This window comes from Camellia sinensis, chromosome 6 (genome assembly GCF_055761805.1).
Source record: "Camellia sinensis isolate YWXY chromosome 6, ASM5576180v1, whole genome shotgun sequence".
Taxonomy (NCBI): domain Eukaryota; kingdom Viridiplantae; phylum Streptophyta; class Magnoliopsida; order Ericales; family Theaceae; genus Camellia; species Camellia sinensis.
This window is the reverse complement of record NC_138966.1, coordinates 107601148-107628573: the sequence shown is the minus strand read 5'-3', so window position 1 is coordinate 107628573 and position 27426 is coordinate 107601148. Positions and strand designations below refer to the sequence as shown.

General features: G+C 41.1%; 1 protein-coding gene across 3 annotated transcripts in view; it reads left to right on the top strand.

Moving 5' to 3' along the window:
- The first annotated feature begins 23265 nt into the window (after positions 1-23265).
- Positions 23266-27426, top strand: part of LOC114293088 (cleavage stimulating factor 64) — a 29890-nt gene continuing 25729 nt past the window's right edge. For 2 of the 3 annotated variants that reach the window (XM_082874397.1, XM_082874399.1), the window contains exons 1-6: positions 23266-23601; positions 23804-23882; positions 24489-24663; positions 26612-26645; positions 26748-26992; positions 27078-27155. In XM_082874397.1, coding sequence (XP_082730523.1) covers positions 23571-23601; positions 23804-23882; positions 24489-24663; positions 26612-26645; positions 26748-26992; positions 27078-27155 — 642 coding nt within the window. In that variant the 5' untranslated portion in view covers positions 23266-23570. The remainder of the gene's footprint in view (positions 23602-23803; positions 23883-24488; positions 24664-26611; positions 26646-26747; positions 26993-27077; positions 27156-27426) is intronic. The other variant, XM_082874398.1, reaches the window with a different exon arrangement.

The window sequence follows — 27426 nt, the reverse complement described above, 5'->3', positions numbered from 1 at the left end:
TACTATACAGACATCAAATGATAATAAACACATGCATAATCTTATTCGTTCCTTTCAATTCATTTGTTCATATGTACATTCAGTTTTCATATTCAGTTGCATTACCACACACTCACACATGCAGATAGAATGCCTCTAACTCTTACTAGGACATCCTTAGCTCATACGGACCTGTGTGTGCGGTAGAACACGTGCTCTGATACCACTCTGTCACGACCTAAACCCGTCCCTATAGGTTTAGCACCGTAACCGGCCAGTAATCCGTGGATTAACAAAGGCCTCTAAACAGATTAACAAATAATAAGGGGCTGAGGAAGCAATAATACAAAAATAGACAAGGTCTAATGAGCTGTGATAACGCACATGGGACAGAACATTTCAAAACCTTTTTATATATACATAAACATGCCAGTCTAAATACACAATATTTACAAGGTATTTACAGAATGTACTTCCCAAGACCAGACTTTACAAAGCAAACACAAAGACTAGCATGAATAAAAAAGCAGCCATGGTTTTAGGCTTCGTTCAGAACCTCCTCGGGAGGCGTAATAATTGGTTGACAAAAGCAAAACAGAAGGCCGTCAATTCTGGCCCTGGTCATGTGCCGACTCACCTACATACATAATATAAACTGTGAGCGAAAGTCCAGTGAATAATAATAGAGTAAAGGGTTTCAATGAATGAGTTCGTACAGATTCAGAAATCATAATTCAGATTTGTATCAAATTCATCATTTGTCTAGATCATATACAGACAGAAATCATAAGTCATGATTAAGTTTACGTGATACATCCATTAGCATTAACAGAACAGAACGTATACACGCGAGGTTACGAATAACCAGTTCCATAAAGGAGCCTTCGGATCTGGGCAACAGAATAGAACAGAAGCTGAGCCCCCGTGACAGGGCCTCCGGTACGGGTAACAGAGTGCAGACAGAAATAAGTTCCATAAAGGAACCTCCGATATCGGGTAACAGCTAACAGATATCACATGATGCTAAGGATGTCACGAATACATATCACAAATTGAACAATCATTTATTATACAGAACATATCATTTCGGAAAACTAATCTTGTTTTATCACACAGAAAGTAGATACAGTTTGAACATAACTTTACTAAATTATTACTCACAGTTGGCCTTGAAACAGACAGACGGAGCAGATTGATCACACGATACGCGGAACGTGATCTACAAAACACATAACGGACATACACTTGAAACACACATTCTAATTGCACAAAACTTACATCGTTGGTTCTTAGTGTGTTTCTAACCTTAAATCCTCACTATAGAGTCTTAAACATGGTCTAGGAATGCCTAGGATGGAATGAGGATGCAAAGATGCCTTGGAAAATATTTTTCAAAACTTGCCGAAAACAGGGGTCTCGCTCGAGCGTGGCTTCCGTCGCTCGAGCGAGCTTGTCAAAACAGAGGGGTCGCTCGAGCGTAGACTCCTTCACTCGAGCGGTCTGTAAAAAATGCAAAAGTACTGGTTGTTGAAATTTTACGCTCGATACCCACTCGATGCTCGCTCGAGCGTGAGACACAGCTCTTCGCTCGAGCGTGCATCTGCATGCACCAAAAACCTAAGAGCTTGCAATTTACGCTTGAGCCACCAGTTCTTTGCTCAAGCGGAGCTCTAAACAAACGATGGTCGCTCGAGTGAGGAAGTCAAATTCTGGAATTTCCAGATTTGCCTCCCAAGCTCAAACCAAGCATTCAACATCTCAAAACTCGACCTCTTGGGCCTATTTTCTGGAAAACACTTGTAAACTCATAGTATAAGATGTTTCAAAGATCAATTTGTAAAATCAAAGCCCAAATGTGAGTCAATTAAACACAATTTCAAATAAAACTTCAAGAACAAAACAAGAGCTTAACATGCAAGTGTTCATTTTAAATCCAATGCTCTAAAACATGACCAAATGCAAGATTGAGCTCAAAATCATGATGAATTCATGGACTAAGGCTAGAATATGGGCTTGCATGCAAGAACTTCCATGAAGACACTTCAAAATGCTAAGATATGAACATGCATGCATGATTTCCTACTCAATTTAATATATTAAGCTAATTCATGCCTTAAATCACTATCCTTACCATGAATCATGCAAGAACAACTCAAACTCTCAATCAAAAGGGTGAGTCTCCTACCTCAAGTCCTCAATTTCAAGAATGGAAGCTCAATTATGCAATCCTTCTACAATTCCTCCATATTCCAAGCAAAATCTCTAGATGAATTCAATCTCCTACCTCACTCCCTCTCTTTCACTGTTTTGGCAAGGAAAAGGCTGAAAATGGTGTATGAATCAATTCTAAACAATGTATGAGAAAGTGGCCCACTCAAGGGCAATAATGTAATTAACTTGAACTAATGTAATTTAGTATCATATAATCTAATTTAATCATACCAAATCAATTTTCACTTAAATTTACCATAAAATCACATAAATTCTAATTAGCATAAAACACTCCTCAATTTCTGAATCGGTCGCCGGTAAGGCTTTCAATTCGCAGTTTAAAGTCAAAACATGAACAGATCATTTTATGGCAAACAGATAAAAACACAAGGATAATGCAATACATATGCAATTTAATTCTGAATTCCTTCTAAATTACTATTAGGCATAAATAATCATGGTTTAGCATTAATCGGAGGTCAGGGTTATTACACCCTAAAGGAGAGGCCAGTAGTGTTCAGCTTCCGCTACACTCCGGAGGAGACAATGTTCCTATTTGGGACGCGGAACTACGAGCCATGAAACTCTAGCCCCAAGAGGTCATGCAGAACATACAGAGTAACCTTCCACGACAGCCAACTCCCCATTTGTCGCCTCCATCAGAAACAAACCCCTACCCTCCAAGTTCAAGATGCTATCGATCGACACCTTCGACAGCACAACCGACCCTGTCGACCATTTGGAGGCTTACAGGACCCTCATGATCCTTCATGCTTTTCTTGATGAAATCATGTGTCGAGTTTTCCCCGTGACACTTAAGGGGTCGGCACGACTATGGTTCAGTCAGCTACCGCCAGACTCTGTCATTACTTTCCAACAGCTAAGTGACTCCTTCATGAGCCACTTCATCGGTGCTCAACACCAGAGATGTCCGGCGACTCAACTGCTCAATATCCTGCAGACAGAAAGAGAGTCGTTGTGCAGCTTTGTTACCCGTTTCAATATCGAAGCCTTATAGGTGGAGAAAAATGGCGACAAGGTCATCCTCATGGCCTTCATGGCTGGTTCACGCCCATCAGATTTCCTTTTCTCTCTTTCCAAAAACCCTTCGACCTCCATTGCCACTCTCCTTTCCAAAGCTCAAAAATATATGAATGCCGAAGACTTTTTGGCAGCCCGCCAAGACTCCACTTCCAAAAACCCACCCCCCAAGGACAAAAGAAAAGAACTCGAACCCAGATCCTCCCAATATCCACATCAACCCCCTCAGTATATTGACCGACCTGCCCGCGCAGACTGATCGACACCTATCCGACCACCGGTCGGTTCGAATGATACACCCCTCTCAATTCACCCATGGAGCATGTCTTGAACCAAATCCAACAAGACTACAACCTGAAATGGCCTCCACCATCACAATCTCCCTCCAACTGGCGAGATCAATCCAAGTAATGTCGTTTCCATCAAGACTACGGCCACAACACTAAGGAATATGTCAACCTTAAAGACCAAGTAGAGAATCTGATACGGCACGGGCATCTTAGTCGATTCATGGCAACCCGTCCCTTGTAAAGGCAAATGATCGACCCGCCGGGGGACCACCGTCGACACACTCCCCCCTGACAACCAGCACAACCTAAGCGAGACAATGACCGGGCCTCACCATAACCCCGAGCACAAGGCAATCCTGCTTCCTCGGTCGGTGAGATTAGAGTTATCGCCGGCAGGATCGCATGCGGCAGACCATCTCAATCGGCACAGAAGGAAGTAACAACACTGGACCGCCCCTACAAACATCCTAAGCAATGGTCTGAACCAATCATCTTTATAGAGACAAACTGTGCAGGTATTCGTTACCCCCACGATGACCCCCTCGTCATCTCCGCTCTCTTATCAAACTACAAAGTCAGACGGGTCCTTGTCGGCAACGGCAACTCTTCAAACATTGTCTTTCTGAACGCCTATCGCCAACTCAAGGTAGGAGAAAAAAGTTATCCCCTTTCCAAACCCCACTGGTCGGCTTCACCGGGGATCAGGTGACCTCTATAGGCTCCATCGATCTCCCCATCACCATTGGAGAATATCCACGGCAGACCTCCAAACTACTCACTTTCCTCATCGTCGACTGCCCTTCTGCTTATAACAGCATCCTCGGTCACACGGCTCTCAACGCCTTCCAAGCTATCACCTTTATCTATCATCTAGCCATGAAATTCTTGACTGACCTTGGGGTTGGCACAATGAGGGGCAAGCAAACGATGGCTAGAGAGTGTTATGTTGCCTCGCTAAAGGATGTCAAAATGATGGAGGCTATGATCATTGAAGGCCTTGATGTCAGAGACGAGGAAGAGTTAGTCAGGGGGAACCGGTTGAGGAACTTGTCAAAGTGCCTATCGATCTTACCGATTCAACCAAAATAGCTAAGATTGGCATTCAACTATCTTCTCAGGCAAAGGCTGACCTCACAGCTCTCTTAGCGGAGCACAACGATGTCTTCGCTTGGACCCACTCAAACATGCCAGGTATCGATCCCTCTTTCATTACTCATCGTCTTAGTATTGAGGCCCATTTTCGACCTTTCCGCCGGAGGCAGTGCATTTTCCATCCAGAAACGTAATACCCTTATCGCCACTGAGCTCGACAAACTACTGAAGGCACAGTCTAAGTCATAAAACTCCCAGGCAGACGAAATAGCTCAATTTGCCTCAACCGACTAATCAGACTTCAGTCATGGCATCCGCATTGAATACCTGACCCATCCAGTGACTTCGCCAAGCCCACAGGAGATCCACTTCCTCCAGAATGAACCTATCCCATGGGCCTGAGACATCATTTCATTTTTTACATGAGGGGAGTTACTGGACGATAAATAACAGGCCACTAAAGTCAGAGTCCGATCGTCTAATTATATCATCATCAGGGGTCTACTGTACAAACGAGGATTCTCACGCCCATACCTCAAGTGTTTTAGTCCTGCTTAAGCGACCTATGTGATAAGAAAAGTACACAAGAGCATTTGTGGTAACCATTTAGGTAGAAGATCTATGGTTCATAAAATCCTCTGCATCGGTTACTTCTGGCCTACGCTCAATCAAGATGCCAGCGAATTTGTGCTTAAGTGTGATAAATGCTAGCGCTTTGCTAACATCCCCTATGCCCCACTAATAGAATTGATTACACTCAGCAGTCCCTACCCCTTTGCTAAGTGGGGCATCAACTTAGTCGGTCTTTTACCCACTAGTAGGGGCCAAACCAAGTTCGATGTGGTTGCCATTGACTACTTCACCAAATGGGTGGAAGCAGAACCCCTTTATACAATTACTGAGTGAAACACCACCAGGTTCATCTGGCAGTCAATCGTGTGCCGATTTGAAATCCTCCAAGCCATTGTCTCGGACAACGGAAAACAATTCGACAATGCCAAGTTTAGGAAACTCTGTGAAGAGCTTAACATTAAACCATGTTTCTTTTCTCTAGGCCATCCCCAAGCTAATAGGCAAGTCGAAGTCACCAACCACTTCCTTCTGAAGATCATCAAGACTAAGTTGGAAGCCGCCAAAGAACTCTAGGCTGAGGAATTACCGAACATACTTTGGGCTTATCGGACGATAACTCGAACCCCCATTGGGGAGACCTTTTTTTGCCTAACATATGGCGCCGAGGCAGTCATCCCAGTGGAAATCAGCTTGCTGACCCCCCGGGATCTACATTCGAATCCAGAACTAAACGAAGAGTTGCGTCGGGCTAATCTGGACCTAGTTGAAGAGCTCTGAGAGACAACTGCTGTTAGGCAGGCATCATATCAGCAGAGAATGAGAACACATTATAACCGCAGAGTCTGACCTGGGGTGTTCACAGTGGGAGACCTAGTCTTGTGTGAAGCAACCCTTGCCACTAAAAATCCGACCGAGGGCAAGCTAACAGCCAAATGGGAAAGACCTTACATTGTCAAGGCCAGACCCCACCCAGGTACTTACCGTCTCCAAGATATGGAAAGTCGAGAGCTCCCCCATCCATGGAATGTTAAGCATTTGAAACACTATTTCCAGTAAAATTGCGTCTCCCGCTTTTGTATCATTCAATTGTTGTATGTTTTATTTTGCCGCTTTGAACACTAGTTCATTTTTGCCCTTTCCATACACGCTGTAAATTTGTGATTGACAGACTGTGCCTTAATGACAACAATTTAACATCCCCGTTATCTGTGTTATGCTTTAATGTCAAGTTTTGGGTGACTCTCAACCAGATTGAGCCCTCAAAGCCTCAGCCAGACTGAGCATGAAGAGCTCAACCAGACTGAGTTAAGCCAAGCCTCAGGCAGACTAAGCATGAAGAGCTCAGCCAAACTAAGTTAAGCCAAGACTCAGCTAGACTGAGCCCTCCAAGCCTCAGTCAGACTGAGCATGAAGAGCTCAGCTAGACTGAGCCCTCCAAGCCTCAACCAGACTGAATTAAGCCAAGCCTCAGCTAGACTGAGTCTTCCAAGCTTCAGCCAGACTAAGCATGAAGAGCTCAGCCAGACTGAGTTAAACCTAGTCTCAGTCAGCCTAAGCCCTCCAAGTCTTTGACAGACTGGGCATGAAGAGCTCAGCCAGACTGAGTTAGGCCTAGTCTCAGCCAGATTGAGCCCTCCAAGCCTCAGCCAGACTGAACGTGAAAAACCCAGCCAGATTGAGTTGTACACAGTGCCACTTCTTAGTTAAATCTAAGTTCATTCTTATCCTAGGTCATTTTACCTAAGTTAGATTACTTATCCAATTTTACCATTCATACACTTTATTAACAATTTTACCATTCACAAAAAAAAAAAAAAAACCGTTACAGAACTGGTACCTTTATTTATTAACAATTTGCACCACCATACACTTTATTACAGAAACCACATTCACTTCATTACAAAAAAAAACAAAAACAAAAACAAAAACAAAAACAAAAGCAAAAAAACAAAAACAAAGACAAAGGAAAAACACCCAGCCCTCACTCCATTTCGTTGGACGATAGATCTTTCTCTTTCACCCCCTCATCTAGGGGAGTCTGGGCGACATCATCCTCTCCTACTTTCACCAGACTGAAGTCCACATCTGGGAACAGCTCCTGTACCTTATATTTGAACCTCATCCAGCCGTTGTTCTAGTACTGGCTCATTTCGTGCTTATAGAAGTCTGACCGCTGAAAACCCCAGATTACTTCTTTTTTGGTCCTACCAGCAACAACCACTCCTGATGGCCTAGCACCCCCTACACCCTCCTTGGCCAAAATCCTCGTGATCGTTGTGTCGATGGCCATCTGGAATTCAGCAAACCCCTTCAACTGATCCGCCGCCGCCGCGTACAGGTCCGGATACGCTGTCCTCTTAGAGGCCATTTTGGTCCTTTTTTTTCTCAGGGTCTTCTCTAACTCCGCGATGCGCCCATCTGCTTATTCTTTGTCTTTTAGGGCCTGGTCGCGCAGCTCTTCATTGTTGGTGAGGGCCTTTTCTAACCTTTCCTTGGCAGTGTTGCAGGCTTCCTAGACTTCGCCTACTTTCCTCCGCTCGTCCGCCAACTCAAACTCTAGTGATACCGCCTTGTGGCGCACCACTTCCAGTTTCAATTTGGTAACGGTAAGCTCAGAGGCAACCTCGGTTTGGTCTATTCTAGCGCGTTCTGCCAAGTAACTCTGCACAACCGCTAATACTTCCATCTTTTTTGCCCTTTGCGCATAGTCCAGGCCCTTTGCGCAGGCACTTCATGTTGCTTTTCTCTAGCCCGTCGTCTCCACCCTTAAGTTTTGCAATTGTGCCTTCACTCCTTCCGACCGGGCCTTCAGCGGCTTTATATCCACCTTTGCCCGCGCTGCCTTATTTAGCAGGGCTGTCGCCAAGGTCGTTGCTTCCATCTGCGTCGAACAGAACCCTCTCAGGAGGTCGCCTCTGTAAATTGTGCCATCCTCCACACGGTCGCGTCCTCCACAACCCCTAAGAGATGATCTGCGGTGACCCTAGCTTCGCCTCCTTCTGTCGCCGAATGACCGCCAGCCGCACGAACATGATACGTGACGGTCTTCAACGCGGGCTCATCTCCGCTCTGTTCGCTCGCCCACTCCCTACCCCTGGACTTGGGGACACTTGTTGTACAGGCACATCCTTGGACGAATGGTTTTCCAACCGTTCGCCTCCTGCCATTTGTTCTTGCTCGGCCGTTCCACTCACCACTTGGCCACTTGAGTGCTTGGCCTCTCCCACCCCAATCTTAGTCTCCCCCACCTCTACTTCTGAGGATACCTCTGCTATCCCCTCCTTCGCCTTCTTCAACACTGGCCCTCCCTCACTCTCCTCTGTAGCTGCCCTCATTTTCTTCTTTTTTTTCAACACCGCCTCCACCTTCTTTTTGCTCATCTCCTTCAGTGGATTCATTGGCGGTGGCAGCGGTGCAAAATCGGTCAAGTCCTTCTCTCCCAGCGGCTTGGGGCGTGGTTGGATTCGCTCCTTTATGACCAGCTTTGGCGCACAGCCTAACTTTGATTCTTTATATTTATCCTCGTTGGCGAACATCTTTTTCTTCTCTGCCTCCTGCATCTTCCTTCTCGCCTCCAACTCTTCCGGTGCAGGGTCCTCTTCCGTCGGCTGTGGCCCCAAATTCAAGGCAAACATGGTTGAAGGCTGGGTAAGGTCATCCCACTTTAAGCCCTCTTTCTCCCTCAACTCCTTCACTCGTTTAACCCTATTCTCCGCCTCTGCCTCCAACCTTGGCTTCACCGACTTAATAGGAATTTTCCACATTGTACGCACCCCCTACCGCCATTCACCGATACATAAAACCACCTTGGTCTCCACCCCTTCACCGACAATGGCAAACCCGCCACTAATCCTCTACCCGCCACCGTCTACAAGGTCACCAATGTTTCTTGTTGACCAAAGGCCTTATAACAAGAAAAGAACTCATCCACTGTCATCGTTACTCCCATGGTCGCCCATGGTCATACGATCGTGCAGGCCAATAATATTTTCCATGTATTAGGCATAAGTTAACCTGGCGCCACCTCCAACCGATTCAACACGTCTACCACTATTTGTGGGAGTAGTAACCTCAGACCCCCCCCGGCCGCAATGCCTTCTCATATAGTGTAAACTCCATCGGACGTGCATCCGATGCCCTCTCCTTCGACGCCAGTAATTTCAACTCTATCACCGCTGGAATCTGGTATTTCTTACGCATCTCCTCTAACTCCTCTACCTTAAACGTCAATTTGTCGGCCTTGGTGTGCTAGTGGTCAGGTCCCACTTGGCTAATCGGCCTCACCGCCACGATCATTATGGACGGATGAGGTCGCACTGCTTATTTCGCTACTTTTTCCTCCCACCTCTATGTCCTATATTGCTCCGCCAACTCCATCGCATCATCCTCACCTAGCGCCTCTAACCTCATAGCTGGCGTTTTGTTTTAAGCCATCTCTTTTACATTTCTGTGTATTGCTTCGGACGTATGCGCGAGGAAGTTCGCAAACTGTTGGAGGGGAGTGTCAAACAAAATGAACGGGGTCAAGTCTGGGATGTGTTGGTTTCTTGCAATGAGATATGTAAAACGAATAACTCCAAATGCCCATAGTTTGCCTATTTTCCAAGGATCAAGGTTAAAACTCGCTAGTTTGAAAATTTCCAAAGTTACAACCCCCGTTTTTTCCACAACCTATCCTAACCCTAACCTTTCGCTTCCTGCTAACGCATCATTTCCCTTACCACTGGTTTAGATGATCACCCCACGTGTACAGCCACGATTCATCGCCCTCTTCCTCTTCCCCATCTATTCCACTTCAAATCATCACGTGCATCATCGCTCCTTGAACCCTGCGCGCTGTCACTACCTCTTCGGATTCCTCTCGGTTGGCCCTCTTGCTCAGCCTCCCCTCGCGGTCAGCTTTCCTCTCGGTCGATCTTCTTGCTTGGTCCCCCCTCGTGGTTAGCCTTCTTCTTGGTCAATCCTCTCGCTCGGCTCCCTTCACAATCGGCCCTCCTCTCGGTCGATCTTCTCGCTCGGCCCCCTTCGCGGTCGGTCCTCCTCATGGTCAGTCCTCTTGCTCGGCCTTCCCTCGCGGTCGACCATTCGCTTGGTCGATCTTCTCGCTTAGCTCCTTTTGCGATCAGCCCTCTTTTCGGTCGGTCCTTCAGTTCGGCCACCTCCACAGCTGGTCATCCCTCTTGGCTTGGAAGGACCCTTCCCATTTTCCTTCTTATTCCTTTCGTTGGACTAAAATTGCGCTTGAGAATAAGGGACTACTGATATCAGTGGGCCCATAAAAGGTTCTGGCCCACGACTTAGAGCCCAATTCACGGTTCAAGTACTAAAGCTCAACACCCTTGAGAACCCAATGTTGAACTAGGGACCAATGGTGTAACAACCCTGACTCATGATTAACATTAATCCATGATTAATTATGCCTAACAGTAATTAATGAGGAATTCTGAATTAATTTGCATGTGTGTGTGTGGTACTATCTGTGTTTATATCTGTTTTGCGTAGAAAGATCTGTTCGTGTCTTAGTTTCAATTTGCGAATTGAAGGTCTTATCGGCATCCGATACAGAAATTGATTTGAATTATGTGTTATTAGAATTTATAGGATTTTATGGTAGGTTTAATTAAAATTCGTTTCGGAATGATTAAATAAGATTAATTTAATCCCACTTAATTGTCTATGACTTAAACTAATTAAACACCATTTCTTTTATGAGCCCACTCACCTCTTCTTATCCATTTGCATACACCTTTGAGCTTATTCTACAAAAAAAAAAAAAAAAAAAAAAAAAAACGTGAGAAAAGGGAGAGTAGAGAGAAATTGAGCTCAAACAAAGAATTGGCTAGGAAATTAAAGACAATTTGAGGCATTGAGTTGGGATCACACTTGCATTCAACCTTAGGTAAGAACTATACTCCTAAACTTTGTACTTAAGACAATTAGTATATGAATTCAAGAGAGTTAGGTGTACAATTAAGCTAAGATTGAAGAATTGAAGCTCAATGCATACATGCATATATAATCCATGGCATTTGAGGGTGTTTTTCCAAAGAATTCTTGCATGCATGTCATAATTCTAGCTTCGTTTTGGAGATTCCCTCATGCATGTCTTGAATTCGCTTTGATTGTGAGAAAATATCAAGTTTTATGTTGTTTGGTAACAGTTGATCATGTTTTGAGAAGCTTTGGTTCAAAGAATTGCATGCATGTCATGTTCTTGGCTTATTCTTGAATTTAAGTTGAATTTTGTACAATTGGCATGTCATTGGGCCATGCTTTCTTGAAATGATCCTTTAAACATGTTGTTTTATGAGTTTCTAAGTGTTTTCTCAAGTTTTGGCCCAGAAAAATGAAGTTTGATGCTTTAATGTTTGAGTTTGAACTTGAAGATCAAATCTGGAAATTCTAGAAATTTGATCCACGCTCGAGCAGGGGACTTCACGCTCGAGCGAGAACTCTGAGTACGTACATTTCCGCTCGAGCGACGTGAGTTATGCTCGAGCATGAAATGCATGTACTCAGAAGTTCGTATGTTTTACAGTCCGCTTGAGCGAAGGTCTGAGTCTCACGCTCGAGCAGAGGTCGAGCGTTCGTCAAGCGTGAAATCCATGCATCTAGTACTTTTGTTAAAATTTACAGTCTGCTCGAGCGAGGGAAGTCATGCTCGAACGAACCTTCATTTTTTGTATGTCCGCTCGAGCGAGGAAAGCCACGCTCGAGCATGGACCCTGTTTTCAGCAAGTTTGGGAAAATGTTTTCAAGTGCATTTTCGCATCTTCATTCTATCCTAGGCATTCCTAGGTCATGATTAAGACTCCATAATGAGGTTAAAGGCTAGAAACACACTAAGAACAAATAAAGTAAGTTGTGTGCGTTTTGAATGTATGTTTCAAGTGTGCGTTTGTTATATGTTTGTGTAGGTCACATGCCATAAACCGTTGATTAGTCTGCTCTGTCTGTCTGTACCTGAAGCCAACTGTAAGTAATAACTTAGTAAAGCTATTTCAACTTTATCTACTTTCTGTATGATAAGATAAGATCTGTTTTCTGAAATGCTATGTTCTATATAATGAATGATTGTTCAATTTCTGACAATGTATTCATGGCATCCTTAGCATCATGTGATGTCTGTTAGCTGTTACCCGGTATCGGAGGTTCCATTATAGAACTTATTATGTCTGTCATCTGTTACCCGTACCGAAGGCTCCATTATGGAGCTCAGCATGTTTATTTTTTGTTACCTGGATCCGGAGGTTCCTTTATGGAACTGGTTATTTATAACCACCATATGTTCTGCATCTGTTTTGTATCTGCTCTGTTAGCGCTAATGAATGTACCACGTATGATTAAGCATGAACTCTGATTTCTGTATATGATTTGAACAAAAATATGAATATGAATATAAACATGAATCTGTTACGAATCTGAATTATGATTTCTGAATTTGATATGGATATCATTCACTAAAACCCTTTACTCTGTTATTATTCACTGGGCTTCCGCTCATTGTTTATATTATGTATGTAGGTGAGCCGGTACGTGATCAGGGCCAAAGTTGACGGCCCACATTTCAGTTTTGTCAGCCAACCTTTGCGTCTCCCGAGGAGGTTTCTGAAGAAGTTTGGTCTTGTGGTTGTTTTTATAATCTGTATTAGACTATGTTTGTTTGTTAAGTTGTGGGCGAGATTTTTGTCATGTACGCCTAAATGTGTCGTGTATATATTGTGTGTGTTGACTTCGCTCACATTTTATAAAAAGTTTCAAGCTATCCTATCTCATGTATGTTATCACAGCTCATTGGACCTTGTCTATTTCGCATATTTGCTTCTACAACCCCTATCTATATATTAATCTGTCATGAGGCCTTTGGTAATCCAAGGATTACTGGCCGGTTGCGATACTAAACCTATAGGGGCGGGTTTGGGTCGTGACAAATGGCATCTAAACACTTGTCAAGTAGGGAACCAGCCACGTAAGCAGATAAAGATCTGCAAAGTTATTGCATCCATACATCAGCCATTAATGAGACCCTGGTAGTGTAGACACCCAATTTTTGATCGACCTTAAGACTCAGACGTCATCATTTGAGCATTCGGTGATAGTGCTTGTTTTGAGTTTCCGGAGTTTTGGCTGAAAGCCTCTCCTCCAGGCCTTTGAACTCTTTGTGCTTCAGCTCGGTTTGCGGACCAAGCCTTGTTTTCCTTGCCTGTAGGGAGAGGGTGGTCTTGTAGACCATCCTTTTGTGGTCGTAGACCACTTTTTGCGGTCGTAGACCACTTTTCGCGCTTGGAGACTAGTTTTCGGTTTTTGGAGTCTTCGGCCGCGCGCCTTGTCTCAGGACCGCTTAACGTTCTCCGTTTGGCGTGATTTTTGAACCACACCTTGTTGCCTCTACCTAGAGGGACACTGGGGTCTGGGAGACCACTTTTGATGCCCGTAGACTAGTTTTCGAGGCTCCTGGCTGCGCGCTTTGCCTCCCGAACTTTCGTCTTGCATCCTTTTTGGTTTGTTTTTGGTACAAACCTTGTTTTCCTTGTTTGGAAGGTGATACAAGGGTGGGAGACCAGTTCTTCCCCTTGGAGACCACTTTCCTCCCCACCAGCCAGTTTTCTTTCATAAAACTGGTCTTCTTGGTCTTTGGACCCTCAAAAGTGGTCGGCCACCACACATTTAGCTTTCTTTCATGCTGCTGACTTTCTTCCACCATGGCCAACCACTTTTTGTCTTGGGAGACCACTTGTGGTGGTCAGCCGACCACTTCAAGTAGCTAGCCGACCACTTGACCTTTTTGGAGATATTTTCATCCAGCTATCACAGCTGGAAGGCACTAAAACCATCCTCCACAAACGTGTATGGAGGGATGGCCTTGGACCCTAAGCTTGTCCAACAAGCTTACACTTTTGTTCTCTATATAAGAGAATCTCCCCCTCCCTCCTCTAGGTTCAAATTTTAGGGCTTGAGAGTGATACATACACATTTGTCTCCATCTTGCTCTTGTTCTTCATTTTGTGCTTCAAAAGTGTAGTTTTATCACACTTTAACACACAAACACACACTTAAACACTATCCTTTTGTTGCTGAGGTTTCTTGAGGTTTGTTTTGGAGTTTTTAGACTGGTTTTGGTTAGAAAAAGCTGCTGGAGTTGTGGTTTTGAAGGTGTTCTTCAAGGGTGAGTTGCTAACCCTTAAAACCCTTATCTTTGCTTAAGCTTTTGGACTTATTTGCATGCTGATTTAAGCTTAACTCTTAGGGTATGTTTGGTAACGTTTACGTTTTCAGTTTATATTTATAAAAATTTTATAAACTGGTTTTTGTTTATTTTTTGTTTATTTTTAGAAAAAGATAAACTACAAACGTGTTTGGTAATTGACAAAATGTTTAAAAAATTTAAAAAATTTAAAAAATAGTGAGAAATGGCAAGTGGCGGTGGAAAACGGTGGTGGAAAGTTGTGACGGTGGGTGGTGGGTAACTGGTGGTAGCGGGTGGGTGGGTGGTGGTGTTGGATGGGTGGATGGCGGTAGCAGGTGGTGGGTGGTAGCGAGTGAGTGGTGGTGGTGGTGGGTGGTGGCGGTGGCGGTGGCGGGTGGCGGGTGGCGGCGGCAGGTGGGTGGCGAATGGCGGGTGGTGGTGGGTAGTGGCGGGTGGGTGGTGGTGGTGGCGGCTAGGTGGCGGTGGTGATGGGTGGGTGGGTGACGGTAGCGGGTGGGTGGGTGACAGTGGAGGGTGGTGGGTGGTAGCGAGTGGGTGGTGGTGGTGGTGGTGGCGAATGATGGGTGGTGGTGGTAGGTGGGTGGCGGATGGCGGGTGGGTGGTGATGGTAGGTGGGTGGGTGACGGTGGCGGGTGGTGGGTGGTAGCGAGTGGGTGGTAGTGGCAGGTGGTAGGTGCTGGTGGCAGGTAAGTGGCAGATGGCGAGTGGTGGTGGGTGGTGGTGGGTGGTAGGTGGTAGCGAGTGGGTGGTGGTGGATGGTGGGTGGCGGGTGGCGGGTGGTGGCAGGTGGTGGATGGTGGTGGCAGGTGGGTGGTGAGTGGTGGTGGCAAGTAGGTAGCGGGTGGTGGTGGCGGGCGGTGGATGGTGGTGGCGGGTGGCGGGTGGTGGGTGGTGGTGGTGGTAGCGAGGGGTGGGTAGTGGTGGCGAGTGGGTGGGTAATGGTGGCGAGGGTGGCAGGTGGGTGGGTGGTGGGTGGCAGGTGGTGGAGGGTGGGTGGTGGTGGAAAATAGTGGCGGATGGTGGCTAGTGTTTGGGGGTAAAAAAAAATTGAAAACTCAAAATGGAAACACATTTTTTGTGTTTTTATTTTTTGGCAAAATTTATAAACTGAGATTACTGATTTATAAATCAAAAATTTTACCAAACAAGTTTTTATTTGAGTTTTTTAAATTTTTGTAAATATAAACAGAAAACTGAAAACGTAAGTGTTACCAAACGACACCTTAGCTACAAAAAGTTCTGTCTTTGCATGCTTAAAATGTTTGTTTAAGGTCACTTTTGTGTTGGAGGTGGTCTACCCCCTCTTAGGCCTTGTTAGGCCTTGTTTTGAGACATCCATTTTGGCTCTTGTTTTAGCCTTTGCATGACCTTTCTACCAATGAATTCCAAAGGAATTTCAGTGGTGGAAATGATGTTTTAAGGTCCCAAATAGGAGGGGGACATCCCCTCTCTTTGTGTCTTCTATGCTTGCTTTGAATGCCTCATGTTTGAGCATGTTTGTTAAGCTTATGCTGGCCATGTCTTAGCATGTATTTGGGGTTATTTCAGTATGACATACCACTGTTTTCACTTGGTTTTGTCACCTCATGCATGCCTTATACACTTGTAGTGTAAATTTCCCAAACTACTCTTGTATGTTTCATGAAGTAGCATGCCATTCTAGCTTATTTTGAGTCCATTTCAGCATGTTCTTGGTATTGTTTTACCATGTTATACCTCTGTTAAGGTTTGATTTAATAGCCCCTTGCATGATCCACGCACTTGTAGTGCAATTCCATGAACTGGCCTAATGTGTATCATGCTTTAGACTATCATTCTAGCAGGCTTTTGGCTTAACTCTAAGAATTTTTTATCCATGTTTTAGCATGCTCTAGCTCTGATTTGTGTTTTTTTGGTCATGCATGCCATGCTTTGTATAGCTATAGTGCATTCTAGCTTGTTGGCTTTTTGTGTCAAGTCCACTAGCATGCATTACTTGGACTATTTTAATGATTTGGCATCATTTGTTATGATATTTCAATGCATATTTCATGGTCATACATTTACATTTTTTCACTTATTCAATGCGTTAGAGGGTTTACCCTTTATGCCTTAAACATGGGTCATTGTGTATGCCTTCATGCCTAAGCTTGCGAGCTATCATTTCAGTGTGTTTTTTGGGTTATTTTGCCATGATATAACTCTGATTTTTGTTGGCGAAGCCATCTCATGCTTGGTCTTGGTAGGTGTAGTGTAATCCACCTTATTTACCTTGCATTCATCATGCCTTATGTCCTTCATGCTAGCTTGTTTTGGCTTCCTTCCATACATGTTTTAGGATCATTTTGACATGTTCTAGAACTGTTTTGGGTTGCCTTTACCACATGCTTCATGTTTTGTATAGCTATAGTACAAATGCCTATGCTAGTTTTAAGCTTTGGGTACCATAGCATGCTTCATTTGTGTTGTGTACATGATTTGACATCCTTTAACATGACATTTCAGAGCTTATAGCATTGCCATGTTCCCACTTCATTCACCCTTTGAGTGCCTCTAAGGGTTGTGCATTTGTTGCCTTGTTTATGGCCTAGTGTGCATGCCATCTTGCCTTGACCTTTGAGCCCCCATCTTAGCATGATTTGGTCTTTGTTTAGACCTACTTAAGCTCTATCCATGATTGGTTCATGTTTTTGTGCCATGTATTGCATGTCCCCTTTGTAGTCCTATTTATTAGCTTTATGTCTTAAGGACTCTAGTATGCTATACTTGTGTTGTTTGAATGATTTGGCATCATTTCATACCTTATTTCAGAGCATGTGGTGTTGTTACACTCCCACATTTGTCACTCTTTAAGCACTCTTGAGAGTTGTGCTCTTATGCCCGGTCAATGGGCCTTTGCATGTGCATGCTTGTATATGCTCTTCGTGCCTTAGTTTAATCATTATGGCCACTGATTTGGGCATGACTGAGGTCTGTCCATTTTTGGTTTAAGTCCATTGAACACCTTATTTGCATTGTGCATGCTTATGTTCTTTGCATTGTGTATGCTAGGTAGTTACATTGCATTGAGTATGCCATGTTGTTACATCGCATTGCGTATGCCATGTTGTTCATTGCATTGTGTATGCCATGTTCTTTGCATTGCATATGCTAGGTTGTTATATCGCATTGAGTATGCCATGTTGTTCATTACATTGTGTATGCCATGTTCATTGTATTGCGTATGCTAGGTTGTTACATTGCATTGTGTATGTCATGTTGCATTGCATGTTTGCATGCTTGGGTTGCATTACATGTTTGCATGCTTGTTGTTGCATTGTGTTTGGATAGGGTGTTAGTCCAAACACGGGAAACGAGGGGCGTTTCATACTTGAAGTGATGAAACGTGCCTTAATTCCCGGTCGCCGACGCTCTTGATCAAGCATGATAGAGTTCAAGGTTTATGTGTTTATTTGTGCATTCATTTCATATGGAATTGTGCAATTTGGCTTCTCAGCCATCATGCATCAAGATGCGTGATTGGTAGCCCGAGGGTTAAGGACCACACTCCCTTGAGCTTATGAAATGATAGGGAGGGTGGTTGTACACACATATCTTGCAAATACATTGCCATGCCCTTTCTTACTCTCTGTTGCAGCAAATTGGAGAAGTACAGCAAAAACTGGCCGGCCAGCCAGAAAAACTAGCTGGCCGACCACTTTTTCTGGTCTACAGCAACAAAAAGTGATCGGCCAGTGGCTGGAAGCCCCCCCTAGGTGGTCAGCAGCCCTCCCACAGGTCCCCAAGGTGAGTTAGAAGCTTTCTGGAGCTTGGTGCAAGGTTCTGAGAACAACTGCAAACAGAGGCAAGTTGGGGCATCGTGACGAATTTTCGAACGAGGCGACCGAGCATGCATATACTTCTCCCTTTGAGGCTCTGTTTTACTGTTTAGCTAATTTGCTTAGCTAGTTTATGCTTTGGATTTGTACTTAAGTAGTTAATGTGTTTAGTTGCTTAATTATTTTGTAATAGCTAGTTAGTTAACTAGGATTAGTTAATTAGCTTCGTTGTGTAATAATTAGTTTAATTAGCTTAGATTAGCTAGTTAGCTCATTATTCGAACCCTCCGTTGAGAGGGCCAACTGTTGTAATAAGCGTGCACGTGTGTGTGTGATGCATGTCTTCCAACCTCCATTTCTTTCTCCTTTTTACTTAACTGCTTACGATGGTTAGTTCTAGGGCATATTTTGTTTAGCATACCTTATGTTCGCATGCGTGCATCCATTCATCTGTCTTGCATGCACCGGGCTCGGCGCATCATACTAACTACATTGTATTTCAATTCTATTTGAATACATATATCAAGTTGTATTTCACATGACATTCTAGAATAGCTGAGCCTATCCTAGTTGCATTTTTGCATGTGTTGCATTAGCCATCTTAACATGAACTAGGATCATGCATGATTTCTAACTAGTTCTCTGTTTACTGTGAGTGTTTACGCTTTAGCATACTGCATGTGTGTTATTGATTGCCATGAAAGCATGCTTGCCATGAGGCTAACTGTTTATTTGATATAACTGTCTGAATGCCTGTGGGTGAATGTTGGATTGCTTAAATTGGGACAATTCATCAAATCCCCGATTTAGCCTACTTGCGAGTAGCAAACTTCAAACCGTTTTCAAACAAACGAATATGCAATGTTTTGTTCCAACTTAGGCGATCTAGTCTATACTTGTATGTTGTGCGCATCACATAGTAATTCTAGGTTAATAACCGGAATAAGAACACATGTGTTTTCAAAAACAAAATATCATGCTTAGTACAGACCGATCTTTGATCGAGCAAGCGGAGGTGCTCATTGCATGACCTTACCCTCTCGTACCTAAGTTCCCGAGCCGAGGCAACTTTGGTGATGATGGACACGTGACCTTAGGTGCTAGTCAGGGTTTTCTAAATTTCCCCCAAAATAAAATATTTAGGTGGCGACTCTGTATCTGGCAAAACAGTCCATGTTTGTCACTTCTTTATTAAAATCAGTTTTTTAAAACGATTTGCCGGATTTGAACTCTTTGGTGATTTATCGGTCTTATATTGCACTTTGTGAGATTAGATTCAGAACCGTGACACAAGTCCGAACTTGTAGTAGCTAGAGAACAAAACGGATTTCGCACCCTCGCAGCACGGAGCCGGAGAGTTCATAGTGGGATCTCGGATTTAAATTAGTGGTCTTGTAGTCATATCTTAAGATGTGATGAGAGAAAGATTAAAAGTTTGAATGGATAGAGTAGCAACGATCCATTTAGTTATAATCTAATTTTATTAATAAACTAAAATATTCTACAATCTTGACAAAAAATAAAAACAAAAAAAAAAATCATAATTAATAGTGATCATTAATGTTTTTGATCATGACAAAGCATTCAACGTATGAGAAAGGGAAATGGGGACAAGTAATTTTATTAATAGATAAAAGTATAATTAAAAAAATTAAAAATAATAAGTGTAATGAAATAAAATGACGATGCTAAAGAATCACTACTTTAATTTAATTTAATTTTTAATTTTTTTTTATTTTTTATCCCCACTCACTCGTAAATATTGTCCCACTTTTTTCAATAATAATAATAATAAAATGTGTAAATTATAAATATACTTTTTGAGATTTTTTTAAAATTCAAATTATTTCTTGTGATTCCAAAAATTATAAATTGTAACACCCTCAAAATAAACCCATTATTCGTACATTCATGATACAAGAAATTGACAATATATTCAAGAGAATAAAATGTACATCTATTTATCAGAGTATTTAACACAAAAGTATTACATGTTGACAATAAAAATAAATGCCCTACGGGCTTACAACTTTCCAAGCCAACACTTGATTATAAAAAAAGAGAGTACTAACTCATACACATTAAGCCCTCGGCTTGAATTTACATGTAATACACAAAAAAGGTAAACAACAAAAAGGGATCTTCAGCCTCTAAGCCTCCCAAGCTATGTCATTGGAGGTGGCATATCAACTAAACCTGAAAATGATGTCCCATATAAGGTGAGTCAATACCTAGTAGAGATATATTAAACCAAGTATGAGAAATAACTAAAACAATAGCATTTGATATATGGTTAACACTTATAAACCAACTTACAACCTTTTTCAATTCAACATCAAGTACATCAATTTTTCATTTCAGTTTCCTTCACTTATACAGTTTCGATTCATAATTATGGCTCAGAACCTGGCCAAACAATTCAATGAAACTATAGCATATATTAAAATACTTCCATACTTCACAATTCACATGAGAATATAACTCATATTAAAACACTTCCATACTTCAACACTTCCATATTTCAAATGATACACAGATTTGCTGTATCAGTGGAGTTCATCCCCTATCTCCTCCCAAACAGGTTTGAGAGTCCATCCCTTATCTCCTCCCAAATCATGGAGTACATCCCCTATCTCTTCCCAAACAATATACATATACAATGTATTTAAACACTTATCATATATAATGATCAATCAATACACACATTTGCTGTATTATTCCAACCGTCATATTCAATGACATATTCAATATGATTAGTTTCAGTTTTCCCTAATCATCATACCATGTCTATAACAATCAAGGCTATCCTCCACCGATAGCCCAAAGCAGTTATCTCTAAACAGATAATAAATTTATCGAACAGATAAATAATCAACAATTTCATAAGTGGGTGATAAATTAATCCATCCATACTATTCAATTACAATTCCATCCAATTTCATGATTTCCAACCCAATTTCACATTTCTCCAAATTAATTATTCAACATAATTAGGGCATTTTCCCTTTTTCCATTATCAACCCTATGGTTCAATTTCATCAATTTAACAACAATGATCCCATTTTTCAACGTCTCACGTACACATGAAGTTTAACATTTGAAAACCTCATTTTATAAATTACACATCAAACCCTAACTTTTTCCGAAATTACCCAACAACACCATCTAATCAAAATGACTAAAATTAATGTTAAAACTCATAGAATGAGTAGGTTATCCCTACCTCAATTTTCAGAGCTCAAAGGAGAAGAGAGGTGAAACTCAAAGTGCTCCAAATCCACAACTTTTCGGATTGAAATGTAGCTCATACCAAGCTCCACACTTTTAACAAAGGGACTAGGATAGAAACACACTAGAACTAGATGGATTTGTAGAGAGAAGTGGTAGTTTAGAGAGAGAGGCAGCCGTTATAGGGTTTGAGAGAAAAATGAGATGAAGAAGTGAAGAAGAAGAAGTTGCTGCCAACTGATATATTCGAGGCTCGCTCGAGCGAAGGAGTGGTCGCTCGAGTGACCAGACACAAAAAAACCTCGCTCGAGCCAACAAATCGAAACTTCAGGTCTGCAACCCAGAAGCATGCTCGAGCGAAGAAAAGTTCGTTCGAGCGAAGAAACCCAAAACATAGACCTCACTCGCTTGAGCGAAGAATTGCAACCTTCAGGTCCAGAACCAGACGCAGACGCAAGCTCGAGCGCAAGACTTCTCGCTCGAGCCACCAGACGCATCACCCAACTCTCGCTCGAGCGAAAAAACCCTGGCTCGAGCGAAGGATCTAAAACACAGAGCTCGCTCGAGCGGATACACCAAAATCTGGGCAGCAACCATTTGTTTCAAAACACTCCCAACCTGATACAAACCTCCCCAATACATCCTAAAATTCAAATATAAGGAATTAAATGACGGAAATGAAACAAATGCAACAATACTCAACCGTAGAACTTAAGTCCAGAATACTGTACATAAAGGGAAAAACCCGAGATCGCTATTAAATACTCCATTGTCAATATTATTTATTTAATAGAATTAATAAAAAAATAAAATTTTTAACTACTATCCTATACAAGTATAAAATTATTTGAATTATTAATTAAAATATATTTTTGGTATCATTGAAAATGCAATGACTTCTTTCTAGTCCGAAGGCCCACTATGGAGTTTGTATCGATAATTCAGACCGTTCAATATGCAGGGTTCGTCAAGTATTTCATCATGGAAAAAATCACATTGATTGGATATTTATAGTCACTTAATCAAATTAAATTTGTGTCAACGGTAAGTATAATTTTAAAAATAAATTATTGACAAATATATGATATGATCAAGTTGATCAATGTAATTTTTTTACAAAAATAAAATATTCGATAAGTCCTACACATTGAACGGTTTGAATTATCAAGACAAACGCAAATTGGACCCACAATGGACCTGATTGGACTATTTTGATTGGACTATTTAGTTAAAACACAAAACTAGAGAGGGTCGAGTCCCATTAAAAATTATTAATTGATGTTATGGTTTATTAATAAAAATATTAATATGTTATGTAATTTGAAACTTGAGGAACATAATATAATTTTTAGAATCATGTCATGCTTGGTTAGAGTTTTCTAAAAACTCTTTTCAGAAAATTTTATTTTATTTTTTTTCATATTTTTTTGTTTTTATTGAATTTTTTTAATATTTTAAGTAATTTTTTTTTACTTTTTAGACATACCTAACATAAATATACTTAAAAAGTAAAAAATTTGTGAAAAAAAGCTTTTAAAAATTTACTAAATATCAAAAATATAAAAAAATATAAAAAAATATAAGAATTCAGTATATATTTTGTATTTTTATGTATTTATTAATTTTTTAAAATATTTTTTTACAATTTTTTTATTTTTTAGATACATCTAAGTAAGGTGCATCTAAAAAATTAAAAAAACAATTTAAAATTTTAAAAATATTCATTAAAAACAAAAAAATATGAAAATTAAAAAATTCAATTCCTAAAAAACTTGATCTAAAAAACTCAAACCAAATATATCGATGGTATTTTAAGTAAAAATGAATTTGTAACTTACCCAAATGAAAAACACGCTAAAAAAGGGAATTTGTAGCACATATTTTAGATCGGACAAGTTCGAGTCGTCGCCGTGAAAACGAACACACACCGAACTCTTTTGTCTCTGCACATGTAAATCCTACTTTATGTCTCTCTCTCTCTCTCTCTCTTATACATATATATATCGGTCCTGAAAGCCTGTGAATGATACTTTGAACGACCACTGATAAAGCCAATAGTCTATAAAGAACAAGTAAAGAAGAGAACGATGCAGAGGAGGAAGAAGATGAAGATGAAGCTGACTCTGAGCTTCGCCTTCTTCTGATTAATTCATGGCCACTTCTCAGCATCGCTGCGTTTTTGGTTCCTTCTCCCCTAACTCACCCCCTCTTTCTCTCTATTTCTGATTCATTCTTAGATTAATCACTGAATCTTCTGTTTGGTTAGTGAGAAATCGTAAGAAAAAAGAATAGGGAAAAAAAAAAATGCATCCTTTTTATTCTTGCCACCGCCAATTAAACCCTAACTTATTTCCTCATGTTTGTTTGGTTCAATTTTGTGGCAGTTGGGAATATACCCTATGATGCCACTGAAGAGCAGCTAATACAAATCTGCGAGGAGGTTGGCCCTGTTGTGTCTTTCAGGTAAAACCCTCTAATTTTTGGTCCCTTTCATTATCAGCATATATGATTTAGTATTGCACTTGAATTGTTGATATTTTGCTAAATATTCTCAAGTTCAAACAAGGATTCTGAGGGTTGGTTTTTGGAATTTGTGTTATTAGGGCATGGTTTTTGGTACTAATTTTTTGGATTATAATGTATCAATTTGGAAACTGTGAGCCTACTATGTTAAAATTGATCGATTAATCTTTCAGTATATAGGAAACCACACCTTGAAGATTTCCACTGCTTGTGACTAGATGGTTATCTTATCTACTGTTTTAGATGTTATAATCATTCGGGATATGGGTCATATGATCCAATGTTTTATCTGGATGAATCGTTGTTTCTTTGAATGCTACTGTCATGAATCCTGTAGTTATTTTTTTTGGCCACTTGGAAATAAAGGTTGCCTTATTTTTGATTGCAAGGAATTTTTGTTAACAAGATTTTGAGAGATAAATGTTGAAACTTCTCTTTATTTTGTGTTGAATTGAAAAGGATATGTTATGCTTCTTAGCCAATTTCTTACTTACTTTAAATGCCAATGATTTGCTTTTTTGATTGATTCTGTTACCTCTCTTTCAGATTAGTTATTGATAGAGAAACTGGAAAACCAAAAGGTTATGGATTCTGTGAATATAAGGATGAAGAGACTGCTTTAAGTGCTCGCCGTAATCTTCAGGGGTATGAGATCAATGGCCGGCAATTGCGAGTTGATTTTGCTGAAAATGATAAAAACACCGACAGAAATCGGGAACAGGTAAAATATTTAGATGAATGAGTAAGCAACTCATTTTGTTATCATTGTCATCACCAGCACCATCATCATAATAATCTTGCAACCATGGGATAGGCACCTCTTTACAGCTTAGGCCCTTGTCTTGTAGCAATCATTTCAGCATATAGGTGTGAACAAATACCTAGATTGTTGACAGAATCTTTTATCCACTGACCATTAGCATTTAGCATCTCATGTGTGACCACTATAAGCTGCTGATTCTGGCCTTGTTAATTATCTAATGGTCCGTTGTTGTGAGGCTCCAGCTGGATGTGTTTGCATAAGGTAGGCCTGGTTCATTTCCTCTGCATATCTCTAATTGTACTTGGGATTTCATATATTTTCTTTTTTAGTGGTTAAGGGTTTTAATAGATTAGTGAAGTACAGCCTTTAATCTGCAGACATTTAGTATGACAGTCCAAGATATATTAGTCATTGAAAGATGATGAGGGTTTGCAGCAGGTCACTCTAGAATGGAAACACTTTTTTGCTCCTGGAGAGTGTAGTTTGCAAACCAGCAGGCTAGTTCTCCATCCATGTTTATGCATCAATGTGATTGTGATCCAATCCTTGGATTGTTTATAAGGGTCATTATAAAACCTTGACGATTTCTGTTATGCTATGCCTATGTATGATGCCTCAAAATCCTTCTACCTTGGAATTTTTATGAACCCAGCCTCCAAATCAATGTGTAGACCATGATTATGATATTACCCAAATGTTTGTGCATAATTATAGATTGCATGCAGGTCCCAAAATTAACTGCTCATCATTTCTTCAAATAGGACATCCGGGCCCAGCTGGAATTTCAGTTGTCTCTTTAGCAACCATCTATGCATTAACTGACCTAGCTAGGAGAGGTGATGTGTGAAAGGAAGCTTTGAATTCAGTCGCTTCTAAGCTGAAGGCCTGGAACACTTATTTGGCTTGACTAATAATTTATACCATGGAGTGTGACACAGTTATTGGAAAAAAGTATTGCATGAAGTTTGAGATGGGCTTTCATTGCCTATGAAAAATGGGATGGTTTTACCACTTCCACCCATTACACACCTCCAAAGCAAGCAAGAACTTGTGAGTTAATTTTTGAAGCATTTGCCTGGACAGATGCTCATCAGAACTTTGAAGAATGATATCTTAAATTTGGGTGGTTGCATTCTGAGTTCAAATGACAAATTTTCCTTCCTTATACTGACCAAAGATTCATATCTCCTAGAATTGATGTTTCATTAACAGTATAATTGGAAGCTAAATGGAATCAACCCCTGAGGAAACAATGTAAAGCACCACAATCAAGAACTCTGAATAAGAGTTGTATTTATGAGGTTGTGTTTTGGTTTGAAGCCTGAAGGAAAACGTCAGCTGTTCAAAGACTAAATCAGTTTAAATTGGGTTACAACTTCAACCCTTGAGTTTTTTTTTTTTTTTTTGGGGGGGGGTGGGTTGGTTTAAGCTCTCAAACTAACAACTTCAAACATCTCACTCTTAAATTGTATCCTGGGATTGAAAAAAGGAAAGTTAGTTAAAATTTGTTGATCTATTATTCTCAGTAGTAAATTGTTGTTTCTTGTGAAGTAATGGGTTTATATTGAAAATTTAGGGTGTGTTTGGTTTATGTTCTCAATTTTTGTTTTCTGGTTTCATTTTCCAGAAAACACCGATAGTTTTTCCTTCACATTGCGGACCTTTAGGCAACATTTTAGTTTATGAGTGTTGTAACACTATAAAGGTGATTGTTAATAAATTGATGTAAGTGTGAAGAAATACAGACAGACAGGCATGAAATTTCTTCTTCATGGAATTGTGATCACCACTTGATATTTTGATGTTGAACATCTTTTGAATGCTCTGAATTTAATTAAGGATTAGGAGATGTCAAATGTCATATTCTATTGTGAATTTAACACAGCAATGGTTGCTTTTTCTGCAGGGTCGTGGTGGACCTGGGATGGTTGCAAATGTTGGTTAGTTTTCTTTCTTTTATCAAATTTCTGCAACCTTGAGTTTACTGTTTTGCATCAATATGATCTGGAGATATTTTTCTTTTCCCCATGGATATAATACAGACCCTCAAAAGCAATTTGGTGGTCCAACAGTTACTGGGGATTCTGGTTCCCACCAGCCGATTGGTCTCCAAGTAGCTATGGCTGCTGCATCTGTCATGGCAGGAGTGCTTGGAGGTGCTCAGGGTAGAAGGGAAATGAATCAAAATGGCTTGCAAGGTCAACCAGCATTGTATAGCGATCCTTTAACGCTTCACCTGGCCAAAATGTCAAGGAACCAGCTAAACGAGGTTATGTTTGAGCTGAAGGTAAACATTTGACTAAAGTTTAGCCAGCGTTTATGAATAACTTTAAATAAGCGGTATAGTTTCATTCTCATTTTTTTTATGTTAGGTAATGGCTATGCAAAACAAGGAACAAGCTCGTCAGCTATTGCTTGCAAACCCACAGTTGGCAAAAGCTGTTTTTGAGGTTGTTTTCTGCCCTTGATGCTTCTATAATTTAAACAAGGTGGTTTTTTTAGTCACTTTTATTTATTATTACACTTCATAATTCTTGCCAGCCATTTAATCTCTAGATTTGGGGCTTATTTCCGTGTTTCATGCTCGTGTGTTTGTACATATTTGTGCGTGTTTATGAGATGACTGTCTTCTGTACGTTTTGTTCTAAACATTCTACATTTATACTCTTGTTCCAGCAACTCAGAGGGATGGTGTGGAGTTCTTAGCATGAAACTTTCCAC